Below are 12,588 nucleotides of genomic sequence, written 5' to 3' on the forward strand. Positions count from 1 at the left end.
AATCTTGTAATTTATAATTTAGAATATAAATAAAAAGCAACTTCAATGAGACATAGATACAATTGGCCGAACTCTATAATCAAATCTCGTATACTCTCTATTTGCATTTTTCGTATTTGTTTACTTTTGAACCAAGGTTGCTGTTCTAACATAAGTCATTAGGCAGAAATGGGTTATATTAGGCCATGTTATTCCAAAGCTTGTTTTACAAGAAATGTTCATTATCTTTTTGTAATTGAGATACTTCATTCCTGTTTGTTCAAATTTGTTTTTGGAATTCAATATCTAACTTTTTTCTTTCTTTATAACGTCCTAGAGCCGGCTCAAAACTCAGTTAAGTACTTAACCTGGCATAGAACAGCATCATCTCGATCCTCCTCATCTAAAAACCCTTTGGATGCAAACTCAAGAGAAAATTTAGAGGATGTCACAAATAATCTCTTTGATAGTTCGTATATGATCTCTGGAAGCCATGCATCAACCTTGGATAGGCTATATGCTTGGGAAAAGAAGCTCTATGATGAAGTGAAGGTACCATGTATTTCTTATCAACAAATACATCAACCTTTACGTATTTTGTATTACATATTTTTATTAGTAGTATGTTGAAGAAGTTATATAAATAGTTACATGTCATAGAACATGAGAATTTCTTTATCGGTTTGCTAATATCATTGTTCGCTTCTGTGAATCACAGGCTAGTGAGATTGTGAGAAACGAATATGACATGAAGTGTAAAATCTTAAGGAACCTGGAATCAAAAGGAGAAAAAACCTCCACAATCGATAAAACTCGTGCTGCAGTCAAGGATCTGCACTCAAGAATCAGAGTTGCGATTCACAGGATAGACTCTATATCAAAGAGGATTGAGGAGTTGCGGGACAGAGAGCTTCAGCCACAACTTGAGGAATTGATTGAAGGGTATGATTAATTAAGTTTTTCTTCACATTTAAACTTATATGTTTGTCTTCCTTAAGTGCTTAGGCATAAAAAAACTTCATTACAAATAAGGAGTAACCTTATAGCTCAATGTGATCGACATTTTTACAAGTTATGGTGTTGAATTTAAATTTAGTGATTGATCATACAAGAATTATGGCTTTCTATTTGTGACTCGCTGATGCTTACTAACAATCTTTGAATGCTAGCTTAATGAATTTGGATCAATAAGCCAATTATTTATGTTTTCTTTGGCCCTGTTTGGATAAACAATTTAATTAGGTGTTTATCATATAAGTGTTTATGTATAAGCTATTTCTATAAGAAAAGATAAAATAAAGTTAAACTGTTTTCATATAAGCTATAAGTTATTTTTTAAACTATCCCAGAGAGTTTATGGAAATAACCTGAAAACCACTTACGGATATATCGTAAGTTGTTTCCATAAACTCTCAAAAACAAGCTCACAAGTGCATATGTTAGTAAATAATAAGTCCAAATAAGTCAATCCAAATAGGTTCTTAGTCATTGAGATGCATGGTTCATACACTTGTAAATTTACTTGTGTTGACTAATACAAACTTCTTGCTTTTGTAATTCATCTGTTTCTGTTACGTTTGGATGACAGATTAAATCGAATGTGGGAAGTGATGCATGAATGCCACAAGCTTCAGTTTCAGATCATGTCAGCATCTTATAACAACAGCCACGCTAGAATCATGATGCACTCCGAATTACGGAGACAGATTACTGCCTATCTTGAAAATGAACTCCAGTTTCTATCATCAAGTTTTGCCAAGTGGATTGAAGCTCAGAAATCCTATCTCGAGGCTATAAATGGTTGGATTCACATATGTGTTCCTCTTCAACAAAAATCATCCAGGAGACAAAGGAGGCCACAATCTGAAACTCTTATAGAACGCGGCCCTCCAATATACGCCACGTGTGATGTCTGGTTGAAAAAGCTCGGCACATTACCTGTCAAAGATGTTGCAGATTCTATTAAGAGCTTAGCAGCTGATACGGCCCGTTTCTTACCATATCAAGACAAGAAGAACCAGGGAAAGGATGCTAGTGAATTAGCAGATGGTTTATTAAGAGATGATGTCTCAGAAGATTGGATTTCGGGTTTTGATCGGTTTCGGGCAAGCTTGATTCGATTTCTCGGTCAATTAAATAGTTTGTCTGGTTCTTCTGTCAAAATGTACAAAGAACTTAGACAAGCTATTCACTATGCTAAGAGCAATTACCATCGATTGAATTCTCAGTCTCAAAACGGTCATTTGAATTCTCAGTCTCAACATGGTCACCATGATTCTGAATCACATGATGAGCACTCAAAGTCACAATCTCAAGTAGTTTAGTCTTGAAATGAACATCCAAAGAACAAGAGATGTTGTGCATAATGCATCTTTTTAAAAAAATTAGAGAAGGAGAAATTAACATTAATGAAAGTGACATTAATGCTTATTTTACAACTGCTTTCGAGAAGATTTGAACTGCATCCCTTGAGGTTATTGTACATGAAGGGAGGATATAATAAAGTCTTTGTTTATTTGCTATATTTATTAGTTTAGTTCTTTTAAGAATAGAAGGGAGCATATAGAATTTTCTGGAGAGTTTGTGGATTGATGGTTACATATTCAGCTGTAGCCTGTAAGTACTAGGCTTTAATGATGAAGAAATTTGAGGGCCAAGATAAAACTTGTATAATGCCATATATTTTGTAAACAAATCAAAAGGGATTATGGAAATAATTTCTTGTACTTTCTTTATTGATTTTCCTTGCTGATGTCAATATTGTTTCCATTTATTTTGTGTATATGGTTATAGGTTCATATTTGTTTATATTTAAGAAAGGAAAACTTTGTAGTAGGATTGTCTTGATTTTTTACTAATAAATTCCCTAGACAACTAACCTTATTGATTTTCCTTTTTCAACATTTTAATGCAACTTTTACAAAGTCAGGATGATCTTCTTGACAACTTGTCTCAGATGTTGGATCACATCTAATTGATTTTTAATAAATGTTCTTTGAACATGACAAAGTGAACTTGGTCTTTTGCATTTTTAATTGCAACAAGAGACATTAGATTACCAGATATATTTTTTCCCTAAAAACAATCTTTAAATTATCAAAAATCCTTTTTCCTGAAATCAGAACAACCTTTAATAAAGATTTACATATTTTTGAGCTGAACTTTAAATTACCGAGGAAAAAAACAACAACAATAGTGTCTTAAAAGCTGTTGTTTAAATAATTTATTGACTTCCCTGGCTACCTCTTAAGTCTTAATACATATTTCAAGGCATCAAATTGTTTAAATTTAAATGCTGACTATGAAAAGAGTGACTTTCTTTTTGTTGTTAGTTTTAACGACTTTATACTCCTAAATGTAACTTTCATAGTGACATAATGTTTGCAGCTTTAAGCTCCAGTAACACGTTATTATCTGACACTAAATACTTTCTTTTTTGTCATAAAAATGTGCTATTTTATAATTATTGATAGTATATTTATTTATATAAAGATTAAATAAATTTTCAGTTTTAATAAAGTTTTGAAATTTTGTTTTAGATTTTAGTGGCATGAAATATCATTCAAATTTTAAATTTTTAAATGATATTTTGTAACAATGTTTAGAATATTATTAAAAATTCATTCATATATATTTAAATTTTTTTAACTTTAAATTAATTAAATATGAATTTTTTAAATATATATGTTCAAGATAAAAGTTTTTAAAATGTGGATCTATAAATTAAATTTTAAATTTAATTTTTGTGAAAATTTTTTTTATAGTGTTTTAAACATATATAAAAAAAATCATTTAAAAATATATGTTAAAACCTAACATAAATAAAAATAATTGCATAATAATTTTGTAGATACTAAAATATACAATTTCTTTTTATAAGAACTAATAACAAAATTTCAAAATTTTACTGAAACTAAACTTATTTTACCCTTTATATAATTATTATTTTTTAATGGTAATAGAAACAACTCTTATTTAAAGATTGTACTAACAATTTCTATATATGCCCTTAATTTGTAAACGTTGGACTCAATTCAGTTTTATATCGCTGTATGTTTTGACCTATTAAATAAATTCACGTATATTGCTTTTGGGGTTTTTATCCTGCACCTGCACCGAGTGGCGGATCTTACACAAAATATCGGAAGGAGTTGGTGAACAAAAATTATTAATTAAAATATTATAATTGAAATTCTTAAAAGTCATATAGTTTTTTTAGAGTTTCACACAGTTCATACGTAGTCGATAAGTTGAAAAGGTTAGAATTTCAATTCTTACAAGTTTTACAATTTGCACAAGTCACACAATTAACACAAGTTTTTAGAACTTCACACAATTCAATCAAATAAAATATATCTATCGTACGATTTTCGTCTTTGTCAAAAACTTTCTATGCATCAATTTTCTTATGTTTACATATTGTGTCACTTCTAAAAAATACACAAATTAATTAAAACAATTCACAATTAAAAAATAGTATTACACTAGATCATATATCAACTATTAACATATAAAAATTTGTTAATAGGTAGTAGTTGAGTTGCTAACTAAAGTGTTAGAAGTTGTTTGTTCGATATTAATTAATTTATTTTTCGATATTAGATAGTTTATCTATATATAGAGCGTGTTGTATTAATTTTATTATATTTTATTAGAATAAATTTTAAGAAAGAGAACAAATTCAACAGAGATATAATAGAAGAGAGGAAGAGAGGTAGGTGGAGAGGGGAGAAGCGAAATGCGATATTTATTTCTCAAAACACAAAGGTTGGAAGCTATTTTAACAATTTATCACTATTATTTTGATAACCTATATAAAAATAATAATAATTTTAAGAAATATAGGGATGCAGTGCCTCTGCTCCCCCCAAGAAGATCGGCCACTGCCAGCACCCCACACCTAAAGCTCTTATTATTCCATGAAGAAACAATATTACCTTTTTAACTTATAAAACCTTCTAATTTTTTCACCCCCAATTTTGAATGTTTAGAAAAAATATATTAACCTTCGAAATTCTCCAAACATTCGACATAAAAATTAAGTGTAATTTCGAAAATTTCAAAGTTCCGAAACATAAAATTTTTAGATTTTTGAACAATTCGAAACTTTTGAAATCGAACATTTCTAGATTTTCAAAATAGTAATTTTCTAAAATTTTCGAAATGTAATTTTCAAAACTTTCAAAAGTTTTGAAATGAAAAATTTTAAAATTTTCGAAAGTTTCGAACAATTCAAAACTTTCGAAATAGGAAAAATGAGTTCTAATAAGAAACTTTCAAAATAGGAAACTTTCGAAATAAGAAATTTTTGAAATAGGAAACTTTCGAAATAGAAAACTTTTGAAAGTTATGGTAAATTTTTTAAAATTTCGAAAGAGAAAGTAAAAGAATGAGTAACAAAAAAATTTGAATATTTTATACATAATTAAAAGGATAAAATTATATTTTTATGTTAATTAGAGGTGAGAGGTTTAGATACAGAAGTGTAAAGTAAAATATTCGTCGTTTTTAGGTAGTTGTAGTTTAATAACTACTGATTTTTTTAATAAAAAATAAGTACTCATTTTATTTATTTGAAGATAATAAATACAGAATGTAATTGATGTGACATATTATCTAACATATAGATATTGAGAGAATATATTGAACAAGTGTTTAGAAATTATTAGTATTTAAATATAACTACATAAGTTGTTTTTTACAATTACATATATATACATTTGGATTTTTAAAAAGTTTTAGAAAACAATTTTATTTGAAAATTGAAAAGTAGATATGTTTGAAAATCAAGATTTTGTTGACAGTAAATATAGTAAATATATGATTTTTAAGTTTAGGAATTAATTTGTGAAAGTTATTTAAGTTTTTAAAATTTTATAAAATTAACTCGTAAAAAGTGTTTTCTTTTTTATGACATATACGAGTTATTTATAAGTAAAAACATATTTTATGATATTAATATTTATATATACGAATCATCTTGATGATATAAAAAATAGATACATGTTATATAGTATCTTTTCATTAATCTAAAATACTTAGATGATTTTCATAAAAAAATGCATTCGGTAATTGGTACCAAAATTTTTTTTACGGTACTTGAGTCTTAACCATCAAATAAATAATTTTCATCATAAATTATTTATCTTAGTCACAAGAGAAAATTATTTATCATTTGTGCATTGTATTTAAAGAAAATTTAAAATTTTGTATCATCAAATTAATATTATAATTTTAAAATGTAATGCATGTATTTGCAATTAACTTGTAATGAAGACAGTTTTGACTGGAAAATGTAATGCAATTATCTTGTAATGAAGACAATTTTGACTGGAAAATATATATTGTTACTTTTTTTGTTAGTAAGTTATGTGTTTGTTTATATTATTAAATTTGTAATACTTTCATATACTTGGACAATGTAATTTCTTCAAAAGTAAAATTTATATTAATAATTATAATAATAATAATAATAATAATAATAATAATAATAAATATAAATTTGCTAGAATCATATACTGTACTGCAGTATATAAATTCTTTTATAATCTCAGCATATATATTGATATTCTTAGTACGGTATTATTTTGTTCTATTAAAAAAAATGGTATTTTTTTTTAAATTTAATAAAATCAATGTAATAATCCTATATATGTAATAATCTAAGAAAAATATGAAATCTCAAACGGATTTCATATTTTAATTACCAAAGATCCACTCTAAAATTACAATGTCTATAACCAATCTTAGCCTTCGCCGTCAACTGATCCACCGTCAAATCACAGTCAATTTTAACGGTAATCTTCCACGTTTTAACAGACCCCACTTTTATTTTCACAGGCGCTCTCAGCTTTACGATTAACGGCACTTTCCGTTTAGTTTGCGCCTTCAACAACGCTCTTCGATTTTCGTTATTCAGCTTAATTCCGCTTCCTTCCAACACCGTCTTAAACACAGTCACATTATTTGACGGCTGATAAAACGTCGGCATAACGCCGTTACATAGTATCACGTTGTTATAGAAGATTTCAGCGGAACTTTCTTTCTCGTAACTGATTCCGATCTTGTTGTTAGGATTATCAGCTTTTACAGTGACGTCAAATACCGGCGAGCTCGCCGCCGTGGACGACGGCGAAGTTAGGTTTATTCCTCTGATGTTGATTTGTTGGATGGAGTATTTTGGCGCCTCCGGACGGAAAACAAGGTAGAGAACGCCGGCGGTGATACCGAGGAGCACGAGAAGGACGAAGATTAATCCGATGAACCAGCAGCAGCAACAGCGGTTGCGGTGATTTTTCCGGCGAGTGTATTCTTCATAAAGGCGAGCGTTCCCCGGGGGAGGAACGCGGTAGATTTGATCCCTGGGAATCTTGATAGTGTACGTTCCCAGCGGTGGAACGGGCTTATCCGACGGCGGAGTTGGAAGTGGATGGGGAGCGACGTCGACGGCAGCATCTTGAAATGATTTCGTTTTCGACTGTTCGGAAACTGGTGGTGGCGAGTTGTGCGGGTGAACTCGGTCAGTCATTGGATGAGTCAGTGAGTGGCGAGTCAAGAAACTATAATTTAACTGCAAATGAAATTAAAATTGAAATGCAAATGAAATTAAAATTGAAATGCAAATGAAAAAGTGAGAAGAAGGAAGAAGTGAAGGTGGAAGCGTTCTTCAATTCGATGGGTTTATAAAAGGTTTGCGTGACGAGTGTAGTAATAATACTACGCGTCTATAAAGGGTACATATGGAATTTCATTATTATTTATTGATGTATTTTTGTTTCCATTTTTGTTATTTCATAAAATAGAAAAAGGCTTGACCAAAAAAAATAACACTACCGAAAAAAAGGGGAAATGGTGAATAGATGCAATGCACGACAGAAGGATTATAGGTGGCATGTGACTCATATTCACTCATTTTTTCAAAATAAAAAACTCATATAGACTCCCAAAATTAATTAAAACTATATTAAATGTAGATCCAAAAAAAAATAATTATGTAAAGGTGTATGTATCCAATCCAATCGCACGATGTTTATTTCCCCTTTGTAACAATTGATTAGATGCATGTACACTGATTTGTTTTTACATTGATTTGTTTTTACTCAAAAAAATTTACATTGATTTTTTTATAAAGAAAAAATTTACATTGATTATACATACAAATTAAATCCCTATAATTAATAAGCATCATAAAATCAAAAGAAACTGTGGAATAATAATGGAAAAGTACAATGAAAGATAGAAAATTATCAAAACAAGAAAATGAAAATTATAAAGATGAAGAATACCTACATAAAATTGAGACCACCCTTTACTGCATAAGAGAGATTATTACTCTAGCTATGAAGATGAATTGAGAAGGAGAATAGAGAAGAGTGAGCAATTTGTATTTATATAGGGCATATAAAAGGCTTGTTCGTAGAAGGCTACTTTTAATATAAATAAATAACAAATAATTAAATTAGAGAGAAAAATGAAATGGGGTACAGTTCAATAGGATTACTTTCAAGCTGGCAAGAAATTTGAAAGAAGAGTGTGAAAGCAAAACTACAAAAGTGAATTGGTCAATAAATTAAAATGTTTTGGCTCTTAATGTTGGCACATTTTGTGCTCTAAATAATATGTTAGTGTTTTGAATCTGAATATTTATTTTCTTTTCCTTTTTTAATTGAATGAAAATATATATTTTTCCTTAAACAGAGTCACACGATACGCTGATTGCTGATTCATTTGTCAGCGAGTTAGTTGGAGCTTAGCCATACACGGTTTTGTTTCTTTAGTTAAGATTGGTGCCAAAGCCTGTAATGTATTCATTATTAAATAAATAACATAAAATATTATTATGTCTAGGTTTTCAGTAGAAAAAATAAGTCTAACTGGCAGTAAGATATATAATACATGATTTTGGGTTTTTTTTAATCACAGTATAATATTTATTGTCATTTAATAGTTACTTAGTTTTTTCAGATAACTTGTTATACACGAATAATTGTCCTTTTTCAAATAAATTTGTTCATATACAAAAAAGTCTTGGTACAAACATTTATTATTTACTTAATGTGTTTTTGGTTGAAGGGTAGAAATTTACTACTATAAATTATAACTCTTTCATAAAAAATTATTTTTCATAGTTCTTTTCTACTATCATTTTAGTATTCTTTAAACAGACAATAAAGTTTGGCTTAATTGCAATTTTGGTCCCTCTATTTTAATTGAATCGCGAAAGTAGTACTTCATTTTGCTTCTCTCCAGTTTTGGTCCCCAAACAGAATTTTAGTCTAAAATTTGATGAAATTTCATTTTTTAAAGTCGTACTATACCATTTATGATCATATATTTCAGGTACAATTGTTGCAAATGAGATATCGATGCATGATGTGGCTTAAATAAATGCAAAAAAAAATGAAATTTCATCAAGTTTTGGACCAAAATTCTGTTTGAGGGACCAAAACTGGAGATAAACAAAATGGAGGGATTACTTTCGCGATTCAGCTAAAATAGGGAAACTAAAACTGCAATTAAGCCATAAAGTTTCTATGTACAGAAAAATTAAAGTTACACTTTATAATCTAGTCTATTGGGTTATTTTTTAATACGCATTTTTTGTCTTCATATTTTTGTTATTTTATGTTAAAAATGATGTTGAAATTTAAAGTTTATGTTGTCTGAATCGAAAACAATGTAGAAGTATCACATATGAGAAATATTACACTAATATTGTTTATAAGATAGATGTATGATATTTAGAATATGTTTCAAGGACTGTCCAATTTTGTGAGAGGAAGATAGCGCACTAAATCGACCACCACATGCATGCCATTATTCCGCTTAGTTTGTAACTCACAAACAAAACTCTGAAATAAATTTGAGTTTTCTCTCCTCTAAATTATTTTAATGTCTTAATAAAACGATTTAGTTCGCGACTCAATCTAATATCTTTGATAAATAAAAATTATTTTCCAAAAATAGATTTTCAAACCTCAAAAATAACAATTCATGATTTTGGTGTTCTCATTTCTAAATAAAAAATATAGTGCCTCAACTTTTTTGAAATTTTGTGTACTATAAAATTTTGAGCTTATAACAAGATGAATAGTTAGATGACAAATCATTATATGACGTGACGATGTACATGTTTTTGAAAAATATGAAGTTTTTAGGACTTTACATTTTTATTTATTTTAAGTTTTATTTTTAAACAGTATTTTAATGATATAAAAATAAAATAATGGTTTAATCCGTATATTATGTATTGTCACATGTCAGTTCAATATTTAATCTGACATATAAGTAAAAATAAATCTCAAATTAGTGGTGAAGAAATATAATTTTTCAAAATTTAATATTTGAGAGACTATATTTTTAGATTTAGAAATAAAGAGAAAGCCTTAAAAATAAAACGATCAAAATTACTTCTAAACTTTTTTTCCTATTAATATTAAATCAATGGTTGAAATGCCATTTATAATATTCATGCACAAATTTTAACATTTACACCCCCTTATTATGTATGGACAAAAAACAAGGTAAACGATAATGTATATAACCTAATTTACGAAAATATGAGGTTGCACTATACTTTTCTAATTGACAATTGTAAGGCTTTTGCATAAATATATTTAGCTAAAATATCATACTTTACAATGAAGAAATATAATGATGGTAAAAAAAAAAAAAAAAAACTCTTAAAAGAAATGAACAAATAGGGTGGAAATAATAAGGCAAAAAAATGGAAAATAAGCTAGGTTGAGTTAATATTTTGTAAATAAGTTTGGCATATTAAAAAATGAAGATTCAAATTTAAGAGTTTGCAAAGATTAATAGTGTAAAATATTTTATCCAGGATATCATAATCATTCATGTAATTCTCGTATAAGTCAAATATTTTTTAATATTATATAATTTACTGTTAATGTAAAAACTTTTTATACTGACAATATATATAAATTAAATCTCAAATTAAATCTATAATTTCTTATAAACTTTCTTTTAGGTTCTAATATGAACCGTTCGAATACTTGATAATTTGTTTACTTATCCAATAATTTATTTCGTATTCATTTCAAATAAATTAGTGACTTGACTTATATTTAAATAGACTAATTGATGGGCTATTAAGTTAGTAAAATTAAATTCTATTTTAAAATCTAACACCAAATTTTATAAATCTAATTCTATATAATATCTATTTTTTTGTTTTTTTTTCCTCATGTTTACAGAGAAAGTAATCATTTGGTATACAAAATTGCAACCTTTGTGTTTGACGTAGCCTTACCAACAATGTCTAATGCATGTGGTCCCTCTTGATATGAAAGAGGATTACAATCGTAATAAATTAAGATTGTCTTATTTTCGTTTTTGTTAAATTTGGAGGGTTTGGTTAATGACCCCCTCTCTTTGTATTTGGTTACTCTTTTATTTTCTTTTATATATATATATATATATATTATCGGAAGGTTGTAGATGATTGGTGAAAAACTGTGATGTAAACATAATTGAAATACAAACTCCTCATAATAATGCTTATGTACTTCATTTTTTTTATTTTTTTCACAAACAAATTTTAGATTGGCTAGCTAAACGTAAATATCATATATTTTATAGAAGAAAAAAAAGAACATATATTTTCAAAAAAATTAATACTACATTAATGGACAAAATTTAAGTCTTGATTTTTTAAAACATATCAAACCTATGTAAAAGAAGCCCCTCCACATACCTATTTTCATACTATTTCCGTTACACAATAAATATTATTTTAGAAAAAATTGTCTAAAAATTAATATTATCTATCTTTATTAATTTTTTATGTTAGTTTTTTTAATTATATTATTTAATTAATATTTTGTATTTTCTTTGACTTTATTTATAAACAAAAGTGAGTCAAATAAAGTTAATATATTTTATTCAAAAAAGTTAATTAAATGCATTAATTTTTTTTAATTTGCTTTTACTTATAAATAATACTGAATAAAGTATATTATTATCAAAGTGTTATATTACATTTTACTTTTATGATAGTGAAAAACACACTAATAATTAATAAAAATAATTTCATAAAATTAATATTCTTTTTTATTTAGTCATTTTTAATAATAAAATAAATAAAAATTCCATTCATTAAGAGACGAATAAATGATTAACTAGGTAAATTCTCGAGTACACTTTGAAGTTTTGCTAGGATACATGTATCTAAAAACAAAATCAATTTAAAATTTAAATTTAATTTAAAACAATTAAATATTGAAAAATGACTTAACATTATCATTGAATGATTAGATTATCTTAAATGATTGAATGTTGAGTATTAGCCGGAACAATACTCTAAGATATCATAGTGTTGAACTATTTATTAACTAATTGAATAATCATTTGCAGTTTATTGAAAAGTTCCAAAGTTTGAATGTTTATATTAATCACTCATATCAACTAACATATTTATTAGCTGTCCTTTTTTCATAAACAACCCCGATATGATACAACATGTGAACACTACATGCTTGGTCATGTTTGCATTAATTGAGTTATTTGTTTAAGTTTTTATTTTAATCGTGTTATTAGCCTATTCTATGTGACATTATGCGACTTTTTTTCTTCTTAAATAAAATCCAT

General features: G+C 27.4%; 2 protein-coding genes across 5 annotated transcripts in view; one reads left to right on the plus strand and one right to left on the minus strand.

The window, feature by feature from the left end:
• The window catches only part of LOC101511610 (uncharacterized), a 5,561-nt gene extending 2,847 nt beyond the window's left edge, over positions 1–2,714 (plus strand). For all 3 annotated transcript variants that reach the window (XM_004491120.4, XM_012713185.3, XM_027331991.2), the window contains exons 4-6: positions 317–531; positions 698–921; positions 1,568–2,714. In XM_004491120.4, coding sequence (XP_004491177.1) covers positions 317–531; positions 698–921; positions 1,568–2,303 — 1,175 coding nt within the window. In that variant the 3' untranslated portion in view covers positions 2,304–2,714. The remainder of the gene's footprint in view (positions 1–316; positions 532–697; positions 922–1,567) is intronic.
• Positions 2,715–6,452: 3,738 nt separating this feature from the next.
• Positions 6,453–8,409, minus strand: LOC101511932 (NDR1/HIN1-like protein 13). 2 transcript variants are annotated; one of them, XM_004491121.4, is made up of 2 exons: positions 8,269–8,409; positions 6,453–7,549 (listed from the first exon to the last, which is right to left on the minus strand). In XM_004491121.4, the coding sequence occupies exon 2, from the start codon at positions 7,505–7,507 to the stop codon at positions 6,683–6,685; it is 825 nt and encodes a 274-aa protein (XP_004491178.1). In that variant the 5' UTR covers positions 7,508–7,549; positions 8,269–8,409; the 3' UTR covers positions 6,453–6,682. The 2 variants fall into 2 exon arrangements, with proteins under 2 accessions (XP_004491178.1, XP_004491179.1); XM_004491122.4 differs by having other exon boundaries at positions 8,265–8,389.
• Between the last annotated feature and the right edge of the window lie 4,179 nt (positions 8,410–12,588).

This window comes from Cicer arietinum, chromosome 2, assembly GCF_000331145.2.
Source record: "Cicer arietinum cultivar CDC Frontier isolate Library 1 chromosome 2, Cicar.CDCFrontier_v2.0, whole genome shotgun sequence".
Classification (NCBI taxonomy): domain Eukaryota; kingdom Viridiplantae; phylum Streptophyta; class Magnoliopsida; order Fabales; family Fabaceae; genus Cicer; species Cicer arietinum.

Bases quoted from the DNA above. Each gene is read 5' to 3' on its own strand.
- LOC101511932 (XM_004491121.4), bottom strand. From the start codon at position 7,507: ATGACTGACCGAGTTCACCCGCACAACTCGCCACCACCAGTTTCCGAA.